At 39.2% G+C, this 18,260-nt stretch overlaps 1 protein-coding gene across 1 annotated transcript in view; it reads left to right on the top strand.

Moving 5' to 3' along the window:
- The window catches only part of ANKRD31 (ankyrin repeat domain 31), a 128,583-nt gene that overhangs the window by 47,857 nt on the left and 62,466 nt on the right, over positions 1-18,260 (top strand). The window contains exons 11-13 of the mRNA XM_020880914.2: positions 4,934-5,089; positions 8,332-8,474; positions 15,870-16,014. Of these exons, the coding sequence (XP_020736573.2) occupies positions 4,934-5,089; positions 8,332-8,474; positions 15,870-16,014 (444 nt within the window). The remainder of the gene's footprint in view (positions 1-4,933; positions 5,090-8,331; positions 8,475-15,869; positions 16,015-18,260) is intronic.

Raw genomic sequence — 18,260 nt, 5'->3', positions numbered from 1 at the left:
TGTTCATTGGAAGGACTGATGCTGAAACTGAAACTCCAGTACTTTGGCCACCTCATTCGAAGAGCTGACTCATCTGAAAGGACCCTGATGCTGGGGAAGATTGAGGGCAGGAGGAGAAGGGGATGACAGAGGATGAGATGGTTGGATGGCATCACTGACTCAATGGACATGGGTTTGGGTGGACTCCAGGGGTTGGTGATGGACAGGGAGGCCTGGCATGCTGTGGTTCATGGGGTCGCAAAGAGTCGGACACGACTGAGCAACTGAACTGAACTGAACCTTATTATATTAGGGCTTCAACGTATGAATTTTTTGAGGACATACTTCAGTCCATTATACCTTCAATAGTGAATTCTGCCGAACAGCTAAGGAAGAAATGATACCACTTTTTCACAAAGTGAGTGAAGTGAAATTGCTCAGTCGTGTCCAACTCTTTGCGACCCCGTGAACTGTAGCCTACCAGGCTCCTCTGTCCATGGGATTCTCTAGGCAAGAATACTGGAGTTGCCATTTTATTCTCCACGGGGTCTTCCCAGCCCAGGGTTCATACCCGGGTCTCCCGCATTTCAGGCAGATGCTTTACCCTCTGAGCCACCAGGGGGAAGCCAGGAAAGAGTTCTTCACAAACTCTCTCAAAAACCTGATGGTGAGGAACCGTTTCCAGCTCATCTTATGAGGTCACCATTAAACTAATACAAAAATCAAAGACATTACAAGAACAGAAAACTGCAGTTCAGTACCCTTCATAAGCAGACATGCAAAAATCTAAACAATTTTAGCAAATCATATGCAACATGTGCATATGTGCATTGTAACCAAGTGAGATTTATCACAGGAATGTTAGGTTGATTTTACATTTGAAAGTCAATCACTGTAATTTGTTATATTAATAAGCTAAAAGAGAAAAACCATATGATCACCTCAGTAGATGATGTAGAGAAAGATTTTGGTAATACCTAATATCCATTACTGATAAAAACTCAGCAAATTTATAATAGAGGGGAACTGGGTCAGCCTGATGAAGTGAAGTGAAGTGAAGTGGCTCAGTCATGTCCGACTCTTTGTGACCCCATGGACTGTAGCCTACCACGCTCTCCGTCAATGGGGTTTTCCAGGCAAGAGTGCTGGAGTGGGTTGCCATTTCCTTCTCCAGGTGATCTTCCCGATCCAGGGATCGAACCTGGGTTTCCCTCCTTGTAGGCAGACGCTTTACTGTCCACCCTGATAAAGGGCATCTACAAAAAGATACATAGCTATCATACTTAATGGTGAAAGACTTAGTGTTTTCCCCCTAACATCAGAAATAAGGCAGGAAAGTCTGTTCTCACTACTTCTTTTGATCATTGAAAGAAAACAGTCTTTAGTCACAAGTCACATGACTGTCTGTAGAAAATCTGATGGAAACTACAGTAAAAGCAACTATAAGTGAGTTTAGCAAAGTTGCAACATAAAAGGTCAATGTACTAATATTAATTACACTTCTGTATTCTAGCAACAAACAATTAGAAAGTTATATTTGAAAGCCAAACAATTAGGAAGTGAATTTTGTGCTGAAATTTCAAAAAATGTGAAATACAGATAAAATTCAACAAATGATGTAAAAGACAAGTATGTGGAAACCTACAAGATGTTACACATAGAAAACAAAATTTGATGGAGAGAAATGGAAACATACCTTGTTCATTGAGTCAGAAGACTCGATATGGTTAAGATGTGTTTTCTATTGAGATATCTTTATGGAATCTACACAATCTTAATCAAAATCCCTGTAGGATTGTTTTTTTTTTTTGGTAGAAATTCAAAAGCTGGTTCTAAAATTCATATGGAATGCAAATGATCTAAATAGTAAAACAACTCTAATAAAGAACAAAGTTTTGAGAGCTAACACTACCTTATTTTAAGAATTATTATTATTATATTATGGCTGTGGTGATCAAAACAGCATGGTACTGTCATCAAGATAGGGAAATATTAGTAGATCAGTGGAAGAGAAGGGAGTTCAGAAGTAAGCCCTGAGTTTTGACAAAGGCACAAGGCCTTTATAGTAGAGAACAATTCAGAATCTGTATGCAGCAGAGTATTATTGTTATTCTCTGTATTTTAATAGTGTTTATTTTTATTTTGGGCAACAAGTTACTTAAAGATCAGCTCGATCCTTTCAATACATTTTAAAAACCCTGGTTAGGTAGGTCTAGTGTAGGCCTTACTCTAGGACTAGTTTAGCTCTGCCCCTAAGATATGACCCACTAAAGGTCTCTCTAAATGCCCCAATTTTTCAACAAGGTCTCTCTCCCCAGATGGGCAGGAATATAAATGTTCCCCAGCCTGTGTGATCTCTGATGGTTGTTATTAGTAATTTATAGTTCCTGGGTACTTCTTGCCCAGCCTCAGGACGATTTACCCATGAATGGTTTAGTATTCATCTAATGACTCAAGGAGCCCTTTTTATAGATTTCTGGTGCCTTTTCTCTACACCCTCATCTCTGGTGCCCTGCCCTGTAAATTTTTTTACCCCAGCCTCCCCAGACGCTGATCTGTCTCCTCCACCCAGCAGGAGCACCTCACTATGCTGGTGTTATCCTCGAAAAACCCCAGACAGGAAGCTGGAGTGACCTTAGGCCTCACTGCATTGTTTGCCTTCACTCAGGGAGTCATAGATCTGAACTACCTGTTTTTCCAATTTCTGGATAAAGGGTTTTTCCCCCCTTATATTTTATTTAGTTTTCTAGTTGTTTACAATGGGAGGGTAAGTCATAGCAGTTATTTAGTTCTGATTGGAAGTGAATGTCTTTCACAACTTAGTTTTCATTGAAAATTTTTATATTCTTAATTTGTTTTTAATAAATTGCATGTTTATAATAGCAAGTACAACTGGCAAAGACAGATCTGGAATAAAGACTATTGGTCTTTACATATGGTTTATCTGGTGGGAGCAGAATGCTTTGTAGTCTGGGGTAGGGGAAGGTAGGCTCAAGTGTTGAGCAGTTGGTTTGTTTTAGTTTACAGTGGGACTGAATGGAGAGAGTCACATAAAAACAAAGCAGTTGAATTGTGATCCATTGAGAAAATCTGCTGCAGTACTCAGTTACCTTTCTGAGGTTTTAGGATGGAGCAGGGTATTTGCATGAAAACTAGAAAAGCTGTCATCAAAGCTATTCTGAAATTCGGGAAAACCAAATGAGTATTATCTGTAAAAATGGACAGGATTTGGATTATCTAAATGAGTTTCAGTATTTTAGGAGGCACAGTGGAGAAATGATACTTGCTATGCAGAACCTGGAAAACTGTTTTAATTGTGTATTTCTCAGCTTAGGAAGTAAAAACTGCTATACAGCTCAAGATCATAGTCCTTTGTTTAATTTCATGACAATTATTTTTAGCAAAGAAAGACAGTTTATTTTTTTTTTTCCATTTATTTTTATTAGTTGGAGGCTAACCACTTCACAACATTGCAGTGGTTTTTGTCATACACTGAAATGAATTAGCCATGGATTTACATGTATTCCCCATCCCGGTCCCCCCTCCCACCTCCCTCTCCACCCCATCCCTCTGGGTTTTCCCAGTGCACCAGGCCCGAGCACTTGTCTCATGTATCCAACCTGGGCTGGTGACCTGTTTCACCCTAGATATACATGTTTCGATGCTGTTCTCTTGAAACATCCCACCCTCGCCTTCTCCCACAGAGTCCACAAGTCTGTTCTATACATCTGAGTCTCTTTTTCTGTTTTGCATATAGGGTTATCGTTACCATCTTTCTAAATTCCATATATATGTGTTAGTATACTGTAATTGTCTTTATCTTTCTGGCTTACTTCGCTTTGTATAATGGGCTCCAGTTTCATCCATCTCATTAGAACTGATTCAAATGAATTCTTTTTAATGGCTGAGTAATATTCCATGGTGTATATGTACCACAGCTTCCTCATCCATTCGTCTGCTGATGGGCATCTAGGTTGCTTCCATGTCCTGGCTATTATAAACAGTGCTGCGATAAACATTGGGGTGCATGTGTCTCTTTCAGATCTGGTTTCCTCAGTGTGTATACCTAGAAGTGGTATTGCGGGGTCATATGGCAGTTCTATTTCCAGCTTTTTAAGGAATCTCCACACTGTTTTCCATAGTGGCTGTACTAATTTGCATTCCCACCAACAGTGTAAGAGGGTTCCCTTTTCTCCACACCCTCTCCAACATTTATTGCTTGTAGACTTTTGGATAGCAGCCATCCTGACTGGCGTATAATGGTACCTCATTGTGGTTTTGATTTGCATTTCTCTGATAATGAGTGATGTTGAGCATCTTTTCATGTGTTTGTTAGCCATCTGTATGTCTTCTTTGGAGAAATGTCTGTTTAGTTCTTTGGCCTATTTTTTGATTGAGTCATTTATTTTTCTGGAATTGAGCTGCAGGAGTTGCTTGGATATTTTTGAGATTAATCCTTTGGATTAATCCAATTATTTTTAGCAAAGAAAGACAGTTTAATAGCATTCTTTTTCCTGGTTTTCTTGGAGGTAATTTTTGTATCTTTCTGATACAGTTCTGAGATTTTCTCTTCATGGTTTTATAAGACATTTCAGTATTGTAACATTTTGTTAGGTTTAATAACATCTAAATAGTCCCTTTCATTAGAACTTTTAAAAAAATAATCTGTTAGTCTTCTTACATATGCAGCTCTCGTAGAGTTTCAATCAACATAAATGCTTACATGATCTATAGTTTATTCAAATATTTCAAACTAATGACATTTGCCTGTTTCACCTTTTTGCATGTAGATACTGTTATAAGTTGGGTTAATGAATTAAATACTCCTTCATAATGTAATATATCTCTATTCTAGAATGTTAACTGAAATCATTCTGTTACTCATAGTCCTCTTGATTTTCAAATAAGAATTATTCATGTTTTTGATTTTCTTCTATTCATGCCTACATTTCAGAAAAAATGAAGATGAATAAAACAACTCTTGCTAACATTAACCGGAGAAACATTTTTGGAGAGAACTTACTGTATAAAGCTGCCGTGCACAATGATGCTGGTCTTGTTCATCATTATATCAAAAAAGGTGGAAATGTTAATCAGCCAAGTTATGCCGGTAGGTTGTGGTTACCACTTACAGTTATCTTGAGAGTGTTTTTTGTTTCAGCTGAATTACTGCTGTGAAATTATGGCAAAGTCGGCTTAAGGCAAGCCTCAAACAGAAAGCTCCCAAGTAATTTTTCTTCTTAGGTGATGCTTCACCATCCTCTCTAGGAAGTGGTAAGATGAGGGGAGAGGCAGGAGAAGAACATTGTATTTCCCCTTCAAAGGTCGTGGGCCATGTGCAGTAGCTGCCACAAAGGGATGGGGCTCCTGGGGCCAGCTTTCTGGCTTTGTGTGAGCACTATTACTGTGAGACTCAGCTTTTAATGGGAGAGGAATGAGGTTCAGCTGGATGAAGCTGGTGGTACATTGAGCTTCTGGGAAAATTAATGGTGGAGGAAACAGCAAAGGCAGTTGCCAGGGAAGTGAAGAGAACAGACTTATGAGTTGGAGAGGGTGGAGCAGGAAGCTCAGGAAGAACAGTCTTTCTGCCAGGTTAGGTCTCTGGCACAGGCTTCCTGTGGGGAGAACCCAGGGTGTTCTTCTGGAGAGGAGTGATTCCTAAACGGCCCTTACGTACTTTAAACACCGAGCTGCACTGGGCCAGCACCTGTTATGTGTCCTTGCTTTTACTATTGCTTCTAGACTTTCTTGGTGTATGAAACAGTGCAAAAGTCTTGATGCACAGAGATTGGCAGCACAGTCCACGGATAAGCAGGTGATACAAGTGCTCCCCTAGAACTTACTTTAGCAGGACCTGGGTTTATACTGTAATCAATCAGCACTTTAAAGACTGTTATTCTATCATGGTCTTATAACCCTAAACCGTGGATCCTTACTTGCTAGCCAGAGCACTTGCTTCTTTGATTTTGAGAAATAATGGTTCTTTCTGTTAAGCCTCTGTGTGCTTCTTAGGTTCAGGAGTCGTTCTGCATGCCTCTAACTGGAATTTATGGATTTCCCAAACATCAATCTTTATAGATTTCTGTTCATTAACCTTTTTTTTTTTTTCTGTGCCATTATTAGCATCCTTGGTTGCTATTCCCTACTTGTCTTTTGCTTGGCAGTATACACCTCCTCCTCACTGCCACATATACTTCTGTGACTTTCATGAATTCTTTACCTGTCTGTATTTTCCAGACTTTTGAACTCCCTGGTTTTCTACTTTTTCTTCTCAGTTGGCATCTTACTCTGACCTTTACTACTTCTGACTACCATGTCTCACAGAATTGCAGAGGGCAGTGTTTGCAAAAGGTTGTCCATAAGCTATTTTCCTATTAGTCACCTACAATATTTGTTTAAAATGTAACCTTTACTGCAGCACACACACAAAATCACTGAAAATCACTGCCAAAATCTTTAGGTTAAAACCTAGAGATCGAGCTTCCCTAGATGATTTTTTAAATACCTATCTATTTATTTGGCTGCACAGGGTCTTGTTGCGGCCCATGGAGTCTCTGATCTTCGTTGCGGCGTGAGGGGTTTTAGTGGCACTTGCAGTGTCTCCAGCCGCAGTGTGCGGGATCTGGCTCACTGACCAGGCTCGAACCCAGTGGCCTGTGTTGGGAGTGCAGAGTCTCAGCTCCTACACCACCAGGGAGGCCCCTCCCTAGATGGTGTTTATTCTCATTGCAGTTCAAGAACTGCGGACTAGAGATGTATGGTCTCCTTATAACATACCGGTTCAATGTAGTGAGCTTTTACTATATGCCTCCTCTGTGCCAAATACTGTGGAAACAAAAAAAATAAACAGTATCTACTAGAAAGGTTAAAATATAGTTATTTTTTTATACAATCCAATAAAGACTTAAGTGCACACAAAATGTAACATACCCAATTATCTTTTCATAGGTAACATTTGCATTTCATAAGTCCTCATTTACGTTTTGTGATATCTTTGTCTTTGATTTAAAGAAAAACTAATTCAGTAATTCTTTACCTATCAAAACCAGTGGTGACTACCATGAAATAGCCTGAAAATAAACTCTGAATACCCAAAATAGATATAATAAAGCCTCTTTGCTAAAACCCTGTCAGATCAATGAATTGAAGATTATTTTACACAGATTCCTAAGCTTATGGCACATTAGAACTGAAAAGAAAGGTTGGCTCAGGCCAGGATGTTAATAATAGCAAGAAGTTTAACTCAACAACAAGGCAGGAGACACATAAAAACATTAAAAATGAGGAGCAAAATTGTTGACGACTGTAATATAGAAGAAGATACACTGCATATCTCTGTGGGTGTTAACAGTTGCTGCATTAGATCATACAACTAATATTATTATGATGTTGAATTTTTTTAAACAAATGTGTTCAATTGTATTGTCTTTATAGGAAATCTACCCTCCCAGAAAGCTTTGAGGAAATTTCCTCCAAGATAGTTACATTTTAAAAAAGAAAACAAGATGTTGCTTAAGGATGTCCCCATTTGCAGTTTGGGGAGATAATAAAAGATTTGTTATTTTGGAGTTTAATAGATATCTTTGACTTATATCATTGTGTCTGACTAACAAAAAGATTTATCTGGATGACTGGTTTTCTTGGAGCACTTTGTAGTATGTTAGTTGAATTACTATAAGTTTTTGCAAATTGGGAGAAAAAAATTATACAATTGACCCTTGAATAGTGTGGGAGGTAGGGGTGCTGACTCTCGTTGTGGTAAAAATCTGAGTATAAATTATAGTTAGCTGTCCCTATCCATGGTTTCTCCTTCAGTGACCTCAGATGGTGTGATACCGTAGTATTTACTGTTGGAAAGAAATCGGTGTATAAGATAGACCTGCGAAGTTCAAACCCACGTTGGTCAAGAGTCAGTTTTTAAACTGACTTCTGTGAGGTCCTGCTGGCTGGGTTACTTTAACGAAAGTACCTTGAGCCATGAATAAGGCTTTTTCCCCTCTTCTCTGTAGAAAAGTAACCTGCAACCAGCTTTCTCTATGAGCTAATAATGACCGCCCCCCCACCTTACAGCCTTTTTATTTGAGGGGGGCAGGAGTGTTTTCAAATTTTTTACTACTTTCATATTTTTCCATATTAATATCAACAGTGTTAAGGGTAGGAGTTTTATTTGTCCATCAGATTTATTGAATCCACAAATAATACAGATTGCTTCATGGTGAGATTATCTTGTTTCATATAGCCTAAGTATTTTTAAAGCAACAACTTAGAATTAGAGTTCTTATTTTAAGGGCAAGCGCAGATGTTATTAATTTGCCAAATGTAAACAAACACCATTACTTTTTTGTGTCACAGGTTGGACAGCACTTCATGAAGCTAGTTTAGGAGGATTTTATCAGACAGTAAGTGAACTGTTACAAGGTGGAGCAGATGTGAATATCAGCGGAATGTACCAGATCACTCCCCTACATGATGCTGTGATTAATGGACATTACCAGGTACTATAATTCTTTCGATTGCAGAGCAAACACTACACTCTGCAACTATTAAAAACCTCTGGAACCAAGCAATAGAAAAACAGATAGGGATTTGCTTTCAGTTCATCCTGCTAATCAGTACTCAGAATTTATAATAAAATGTTACCGTGATGGATTGGTTGTGCCTAATATGGCAGATCCCATTTTACATGTTACTTTTAATAATTACATGATGTGTATTTTGGTTGTACATAGTATTTTTTTCAACTTCCTTAGGATCTTTTTGAATAGTACTTTATAGGGTCTGTGTGCATGTGCTAAGTCGCTTCAGTCATGTCGAGCCCTTTGTAACCCGGTGGACTATAGCCAGTCAGGCTCCGTAGTCCATGGGATTCTCCAGGCAAGAACATGGGGGTGGGTTGCCATTTCCTCCTCCAGGAGATCTTCCCACCCAGGGATCAAACCCAGGTCTCCTGCACTGCAGGCGGTCTTACCGCTTGAGTCACCAGGGAAGCCCTTACAGGCTCTAGGAGAACATTTCCTTCTTAGTGTGTGACGCAGTGACAGGGTCGCAGCAGGCTCACAGCTTTCTGTAGTCTAGCATTACTTTCAGAGTCAGACTAAGACACGAGAACCTCTCAGGTTTAATGACCAGCCAGTACACACCAGCACAGAGGTACCAAATGGTTATAATATCAAAATGCTATAGTTCCATATATGTTGGTTAATAGTAACTACAGTAATGGTGCGTGAAAGCTAAGTTGCTTCAGTCATGTCTGATTGCAACCCTGTGGGCTGTTGTCCACCAGGCTCCTCTGCCCATGGGGTTCTCCAGGCAAGAACACTGGAGTGGATTGCCACGCCCTCCTCCAGGGATATACCCGACCCAGGGATCGAACCCAGGTCTCTTACGTCCCTTGCATTGGCAGGTGGGTTCTTTACCACTAGTGCCACCTGGGAAGCATGCAATTATGAAGCTGTTAATTAAGATTATGAATTCTGGCACAAATACTTTATCATATGTACTCTGAGCTTCCTAGACATTTTTTTCTCATCCAGGGACTGCATTGGGCTGAGGCATTTCCTGAAAATAGTTTATTGTTTATTTAAAGTGGTGGAAGTTGCTTCTGGGTTTAAAACCTCTAGAGTAGGAAAGGGGGCTAAGGAACATCTGTTCTGTGTTTCTCCAGAAGAAATACCTGCCACAGGTAGAGCTGGGGAAGGCTGTAGGCAAGAATCCCTTAGAAGAGATGCATTGGAGCTCATTTCATGTGCTAGAAAGGTTATACTCAAAATCCTACAAGCTAGGCTTCAGTAGTATGTGAACTGAGAACTTCCAAGTGTATAAGCTGTGTTTTTGAAGAGGCAGACGAACCAGAGATCAAATTGTCAACAGTTGTTGGGTCATGGGAAAAGCAAAGGAATTCCAGAAAAACATCTGCTTCATTGACTACACTAAAGCCTTTGACTGTATGGATCCCAACAAACTGGAAAATTCTTAAAGAGATGGAAATCCCAGAGCACCTTACCTGTCTACTGAGAAACCTGTATGCAGGTCAAGAAGCAACAGTTAGAACCAGATGTGAAACAACTGACTGGTTCAAAATTGGGAAAGGAGTACATCAAGGCTGTATATTGTCACCCTGTTTATTCAACTTCTATGCAGAGTACATCATGTGAAATGCTCAGCTGGACAAATCACAAGCTAGAGTCAAGATTGCTGGGAGAAATGTCAACAACTGCAGATATGCAGATGATACCACTCTAATGGCAGAAAGTGAAGAGGAACTGAAGAGCCTCTTAATGAGGGTGAGAGAGGAGAGTGAAAAAGCTGGCTTAAAACTCAACATTCAAAAAACGAAGATCATGACATCCAGTCCCATCAGTTTGTGGCAAATGGATGGGGGAAAAAATAGAATCAGTGACAGATTTTTTTTCTTGGGCTCCAAAATCACTGTGGACTGTGACTACAGCCATGAAGTTAAATGCTTGTTCCTTGGAAGGAAAGCTATGACAAACCTAAATAGCATATTAAAAAGCAGAAAAATCCCTTTGCCAACAAAGGTCCATAGAGTCAAAGCGATGGTTTTTCCAGTAGTCAAGTACCATAAGGAAGGCTGAGCGTCAAAGAATTGATGCTTTTGAATTGTGATGCTGGAGAAGACTCTTGAGAGTCCCTTGAACTGCAAGGAGATCAAATCAGTCAATCCTAAAGGAAATCAACCTGATTACCCATTGGAAGGACTGATGTTGAAGCTCCAATACTGTCTCACCTGATGCAAAGAGCCGACCCATTGGAAAAGACCCTGATGCTGGGAAGGAGTGAAGGCAAAAGAACGGGGCAGCAGAGGATGAGATGGTTAGATCACATCACCAACTCAGTGGACATGAATGTGAGCAAACTCCAGAGGATAGTGGAAGACAGAGGAGCCTGGCATGCTGCAGTCCATGGGGTTGCAAAGAATTGGGCATGACTTACTAACTAAACGAGAATGACAAAACTTAAAAATAAATACATTCTTTCAAGTGTGGAAAAGGTAGAATTTGTGAATTTCAGATGATCAGTTCACTGTGGTTGCTTAGAAAAATCTGGGACAAATTATTAAACATACAGTGGTAGACATTTAGGCAGGCATAATGATCTTTGAGCATAAGCAGACATCACTAGGAACACATCATGTCAGATTGACCTTGATCCTCCTTTATTAGGCTTAATTTGTGAAGGAAATGGCATGAAAAGTTGATATAAGTTATCACAGTTTTAGCAAGCTTTTATTTGATGGAGCATGCTTGTGGTATGTGAGTGAGATGTTGAATTAGAGGTTTATTGACTATGTCATTGGGATTCACAGATATTAAAAAGATATCCTCAGACATGTTGATTATCCATTCCATTTGTGTCTGGAGTGAGCTATCTTATAAAGTTTGATTGTTTATTCTATTGACCTGTAAAATGTCATACACATAGTAGGCTGGATAATGGATAGTATTTTGTTGTTGGGAGTATTTTTTTTTAAATTCCAGACATCATACCATTTTACTGATAAATACTTGTACCTGCATCTCTAACAGATAAGGACTTTTTTCTCACACCTACATGTTTTTTATCATTGTACCTAATAAAAACTTATTTTTAATACCATTTAATAATACCCAGTCCATATTCAAATTTTCCCCAATTATCTAAAAATGGTTTTTATTTAAAGTTTTTGTTTGAATGAAGATCTATCAGGGTCTATATGTTACATGTGTTTTTTATGTCTCCTAAGTATGTTTTAATCTACAGCGTTTCTTCCTATGTTTCGTTTCTTCTGGAACCTGGGTCATTTGTCTGTTGGGGTTTCCGAAATTCTGGATTTGACTGATTTTTATGGTTTCTTCCCATATTTTCTGTAAATGGTTGTTTTAATGGAAAATCTATTTAGAGACCATAGTTTCAGTGCGAGGTGTGCTCGTTGCTATTGGATGTCATTGTTTTTAGGCATTTTCCATGAAATCATACTTTTAGAAAAATCATGAGTTCTTACTGATATTTCCATTTCAAACTTAATATTATAGATTCATAATAACTTTACTTTTTACTTGTATCTTTTTATTTTATGCTGAACATTTGTTTCTTAATACATCAACTTATTTCTTTATTGTACATTTTATTTACAATATTACTATTTGTGATATTTCTGTTGTTAACAATATTAATAACAATGGAACTACTAATGAAGTGCTTTTTGTTTTGTTTATACCCCAGTAGGAATGTATAGTCAAAATATTGGCTTTTCAAGTACTTGAAAGAATTTTATTCTCTGTCTAATTAACTTCTTACACAAGGGAGTTATTGGAAGGAAGAGATACGAAATAATATCCTTCAAACTGAGAAGGAATTTTGAGTCTGTAAAACAAAGCTTTATTAACAAAGCAGTTCCATACAGTGCAGTCATGAAGTTTATTGTGGATGACTTATATGCTGGCAAGATTGGGCAGAGAGCAATCCCAGAGGCATGCACAACTGCGCTCCACGCCACAGAAAGGAGTCCAGGGGGACTTAAAGGGGCCAGAGCAAAAATTAGGATCTGACCACCAAGGGAGAAGCACATCCACACTGACTGGAACTGGGGATTTTTCCTCCTCCTGGGGTCTCATGCATCAGCAAAAGGATTCTTTCAGCTTTCACATCTGATGAAGGCAAAGTTGTTAGTGAATTTATCTGGCTTGAGCACATTCCTTATGAGTAGGCTAAAGTGCAGTCATGCAGAAAGGAGAGGGGAAGGACTAAAGTAGAGCTGACAAGATGGAGTCAGAGTGGTTCAGCAACATAGAAGTCAGCTGATTCTAGAAGGAGGAAAAGCACTAGATTCAATAATATTGTTGAAGGTGAAAAGCCACGGGCGAGCTCTAAGTAGAAGTGTATTTCCTTCAGGGGCCTACTGTTTGATGAACTAAGTAAGTGGAGATTGTGAGGCCAGCCACTTACTGAAATGGCTCTGCTTGTTCCAGTTAAGAATATGTGGTGGCTTTAAAATAGCCACAAATTCTTTTAACACTCTTCCGTCCGAAAGGTGGAACCTCAGGAGTGTGGGCTGCAGTTTCAGTGAGTTGCTTCTAACAAATAGGATGTGGCAGAAGTAACACATTATATGACTTCTGAGACTCGGTTGAAAGCTATCGTGGCTTCTTCCTTGTTCTGTCAGTCACTTGTTCAACAACTGAAGGAAGCCGGATGTCCTACCAAGCAGCCGCTCCAGCAGCTCCATGGAGGGGCACACTGCCAGTGCACTGAGCCTTTTCCTGCCCACAGCCACGTGGGAGAGCCGTCTTAGGAACAAATCCTCCAGGTGCTGTCAAGCTTCTAGATGACTCTGTCTCCAGCCAGCCTCTTGACTACAGCCTCCTGAGAGGCCCTGAGGCAGAACTAACCACTGCCACCATCCCAAATTCCTGACCCGCAGAACTAGGAGATTATGAGTATTTAATATTGTTTTAAGCCACTGAGTTTTGGGGTAGCTTGTCAAGTAGCAACAGATAACTAATACGGAGTCAAATGCAGGTTTAAAATACAGGGTTAAAAACTCCATGGAAATAACTTATTTACCATTTGATGAGAAGAGAGAGAGTTTTTTAAGTTAAAGAGTGTGTAATATAAGTAGGCTTTCACAATTCCTGGTATAGGCAAATTGGTAAATGTGGATAGTTGGCGTGCATAGAGTATATGGATAGAGAGTATCCACTGTCTGAAACAGACTGCCAGAGTAGTGTATTCCTTCCCTTAGGGTAACCAACCATGATTTCCAGAAAAGTGAGGCTCTTTTCCCTTCCTCCTGTCTTCTTTTTCATGTTCCTTGATCCTCAGATACTCTGATACTGCATGCTTTATTATTTGACCTAAAACCCCCAGAGATAAACAATCTTATGGAATTACTTTTCCTGAAAGAAAACAATATGCTTTCTATTTGTATTGCTCAACAATATGTGAAGATCCAGGCATATGAATTATAGATTTAATTATACCTACTATTACTTTCAATCCTCTTACTTAGCTTTAAATTCCCATAATAAAGTCGTTTGAAAAGCAGAATCATCAAGTTTCTGAATCTTAATTTTTAAAGAATTTGGCTTATCCCTATGTGTGATGGGGTACTTTTCTCTCCTAGAGTGCTTTCTTTTTAAAGGAAATATATATATGTAAAAGGAAAAATATATTACATATATATAGATATAAATATATATGTATATAATTTTTAGATACTTAAAATTTATAGAAATTCTGACCCTTTCACTCATTCCAGACATTTACATGGAAATCTAGGCTTCTTTTAGTATATATGTTCTTTAAAGCCTGTTCTACACATCCTCCTAGACCAACATTCATTCTTTTATTAAACAGCATTTATTAAACATACAGTCTGTGCCAGATACTGAAATAGACACTGGAAATATAAAGATGACTTAGATATAGATCTGTTGTGAAAACTTGGAAGCAACTTAAACATCCATTAGTAGGGTTGTTGTTTTTCAGTTGTTCAGTCATGTCTGACTCTTTCTGACCCCATGAACTGCAGCACGCCAGGCTCCCCTGTCCTCCACCATCTCCCGGACTTTGCTCAAACTCATGTCCATTGAGAGTAGTGATGCCATTCAACCATCTCATCCTCTGTTGCCCACTTCTCCTCCTGCCTTCAGTCTTTCCCAGCATCAGGATCTTTTCCAGTGAGTCAGGTCTTTGTATCAGGTGGCCAAAGCTTTGGAGCTTCAGCTTCATCAGTCCTTCCAATGAATATTGAGGACTGATTTCCTTTAGGATTGACTGGTTTGAGATCCTTGCTGTCCAAGGGACTCTCAAGAGTCTTCTAAATTGTAGCATTGATGCATTCATATAGGTATATTAAAAAGTAAATTATTACTCAGCAGAATGAGGAAGTTCAATCTATCTGATTTGGAACCGTTTTCAGAGTCTGATGCTGGGTAGGGTAGGCAGGAAAGAAGCTAAACCACAGAAAAATGTATATATTATAGGCCCACTTGTGTAAGAAACAACATATATACACATTTATGATATACACATATATACCTGTTGGACTAGACTTACTGGGAAAATTCAGAAGAAACTGTAACTAGAGCTAACTTAGGAGAAATAATTAGATGACTGAAGTACAAGGGTAGAAAAGGGAAACTTAGTTTTCATTGTCTGTCTCTGAGCCGTCTGTATTCTGAACCATATTTTTTATTAATTTCCTATCCAAAAATATTAATTTTAAAAGAAAAACAGTCCCACCCTCAAAAAACTTGAAATATAGGAGAGAGATAGGTATGAGTATAATATAATATAGAATCTATTGGGCATAAAATATGTACATAAAAGAAGGAAGAGGTCATTTTTCTCTGGGTCATCAGTGGATGAGGAGGTCAGGGAGAGCTTCATAGAGGAGGCTGCTTGAGGAGTAGTAACAGATTATGAATTTACCAGTTTCTCTCTTGACGCTGAGGAGGAGCAGCAGCAGCAACAGGTATACATAGAAGACATACTATCTCCTGGGATCTGTTAAAATTACATTTACTACTGCAGAATGTAATTCAGGTTCCCGGTATATATGCTAGCTCCGTTTCATCATCAGTTAAACCATAGATATTCTGCCCCACCCTCTTTTCCTCCCTCCCTGCTTTCTTCCTTCTTCCTTGCTTCCTCTCTTTTTTGGTAAGAGAAGTCATATGTACATCAACAAATTATGATTCAGTAGCAGTTACATTGATTTTTGTTGTTAGGCAACGATGTTACAGGTAAACCCAAACTCTGTGTTGTTGGTAAATTCCAAATAGTTGGAAAGAAATATTTGATGTTGCTTAGGGTTGTATGCTAGCATACATGTATAATAATAATATACTTTTTGTCTGGGCTTCTCACGTAAAACAATCTTCCTCTAGGTGGCAGAGTTACTTCTTTTGAATGGAGCAGATCCTTTATTTAGAAATGACAATGGAAGGTGTGCTTTGGATGAAGCCAAAGACTCACGTATGATGCGTCTCCTTGAGAGATTTGTTCCTAAACATCAAAAGCATCTTACATCAGGTAAACTTAAACTGCCCTGTTATATCTGTTCATCATGTCAGCAGTTGTTGTTGAGTTGCTCAGTCGTGTCGACTCCTTGTGACCCTGTGAACTGCAGCACGCCAGGCTTTCTCCTGTCTGTCGCTGTCTCCTGGAATTTGCTCAGATTCAGGCCCTTTGAATCAGTAATGTCATCCAACCACATCATCCTTAGTAGAGAATTATAGAAATCAAGCTTCAGTTCAGTTTGGTTCAGTTGCTCAGTTGTGTCTGACTCTTTGCGACCCCATGAATCGCAGCACGCCAGGCCTCCCTGTCCGTCACCAACTCCCGGAGTTTACTTAAACCCATGTCCATCGAGTTGGTGATGCCATCCAACCATCTCATCCTCTGTCGTCCCTTTCTCCTCCTGCCCCCAATCCCTCCCAGCATCAGGGTCTTTTCCAATGAGTCAGCTCTTCGCATCAGGTGGCCAAAGTATTGGAGTTTCAGCTTCCGCGTCAGTCCTTCCAGTGAACACCCAGGACTGATCTCCTTTATGATGGACTGGTTGGATCTCCAAATCAAGCTTAGAATTATAGAAATTAAACTGATTTTCCTCAAAAATTTTGAGAAAATCCACCCAGTGAGTTCTTGCTTCATTCCTTTAGTAGAGCACACTAACTTGTTTACAAATGCACCAAATGGAAGAACTCTAAAGGAACTAAGAAAGATAATGCTAAATGTGCTTTTCCCCAGGATATGCATTGCAAACAGAAAATTTTTATACAGTTCTGGGTTTTCTCCCCATAATCCATTGACTGAATAACATGAGTTGTAACTTATGTTTGGCTGTATCTTTTTCAATGAATATGGCCAGGATTGTTTACTTTCGTTCCTTAAGAATATTTTCTTATGGCTATACTTTTGCCTTGTCATTCATCATTACACTGTTAAGTTAAACAGCAAAGGAACAGTTAAGTTAAACTGCAGTTTCAAAAAGATTATATAAGAATCATTTATGTTTTATTGAAGTCTAATTGATTTACAATATTATGTTCATTTCAGGTATACAATGTAGTGATTCAGTATTTTTATATGTTATACATAGGTTTTATATGTTATACTCCATTTAAAGTTATTGCACAGTAATGGCTATATCCCTGTGCTTATTTATTTTATACATAGTATTTTGTATCTCTTAATTCCCAATTCTTATTTTGCCCCCTCTCTTCCCTTTCCCCACTGGTAACTGTTACTTTGTTCTCTGTATCTGTGAATCTGTTTCTGTTTATACCTTGATTTGTTTTATTTTTTTACATTCCACATATAAGTGGTAATGTAGAGTGTTTGTCCTCTTATTTCACCAAGAATAATACCTGCTAGGTTGTTGCAAATGGCAGAATTTCATTCTTGTTTATGGTTGAGTAGTACCCTGTTGCATGCATGTATACCACATCTTCTTTATCCCTTCATCTGCTAAGGACAGATAGGTTGTTTCCTTATCTTTGGTATTATATATAATGCTACTATGAACATGGGGGTGCTAGTATCTTTTTCAATTCATGTTTTCATTTTCTTTGGCTATATATCCAGCAGTTTAATTGCTGGATCATATCATGGTTCCTTTTTTTAAAATTAATTTTATTTTTGACTGCAGTGGGCCTTCATTTGCTTTCTGTTCAGGCTTTCTAGTTGTGGAGAGCAGGGCTCCTCTTCCTTATGCATGAGTTCTCGTTGTGGTGGCGTCTCTTGTGCAGAGCACCGGCTTTAGGTGCTTGGGCTTTGGCAGTTGCGGCACGCCGGCTCAGTAGTTGTAGCATGTGGGCTCTTGGGCGTGTGGGCTTCACTAGTTGCAGTACACAGGCTCAGTAGTTGCAGCTCGCAGGCCCCAGAGCATGGACGCAGTAGTTGTGGCCCATGGGCTTAGTTGTTCCACAGCCTGTGGAATCTTCCCAGACCAGGGATCAAACCTGTGTCCCCTGCATTGGCAGGTGGATTCTTGTCCACTGTGCCACCAAGGAAGTCCAGTCATATCTTAGCTCTGCTTTTAGTTTTTGGAGAAGTCTCCATATCTCCATACTGTTTTCCATTGTTGTTGTTCAGTCGTTGAGTCATGTCCAACTCTGCAACCCCATGAACTACAGCACGCCAGGCTTCTCTATCCTTCACTGTCTCCCAGCTCAAACTCATGTCCATTGAGTCGGTGCATAGTGGCTGCAATTTACATTCTCACCAACGGTGTACAAGGGATCCCTTTTCTACAAATCCTTAACAACTTTTGTTGT

Source organism: Odocoileus virginianus, chromosome 6, assembly GCF_023699985.2.
Source record: "Odocoileus virginianus isolate 20LAN1187 ecotype Illinois chromosome 6, Ovbor_1.2, whole genome shotgun sequence".
In the NCBI taxonomy this organism is placed as follows: domain Eukaryota; kingdom Metazoa; phylum Chordata; class Mammalia; order Artiodactyla; family Cervidae; genus Odocoileus; species Odocoileus virginianus.
The sequence above is the reverse complement of the archived record's forward strand: the minus strand, read 5'-3'. Positions and strand labels throughout refer to the sequence as shown.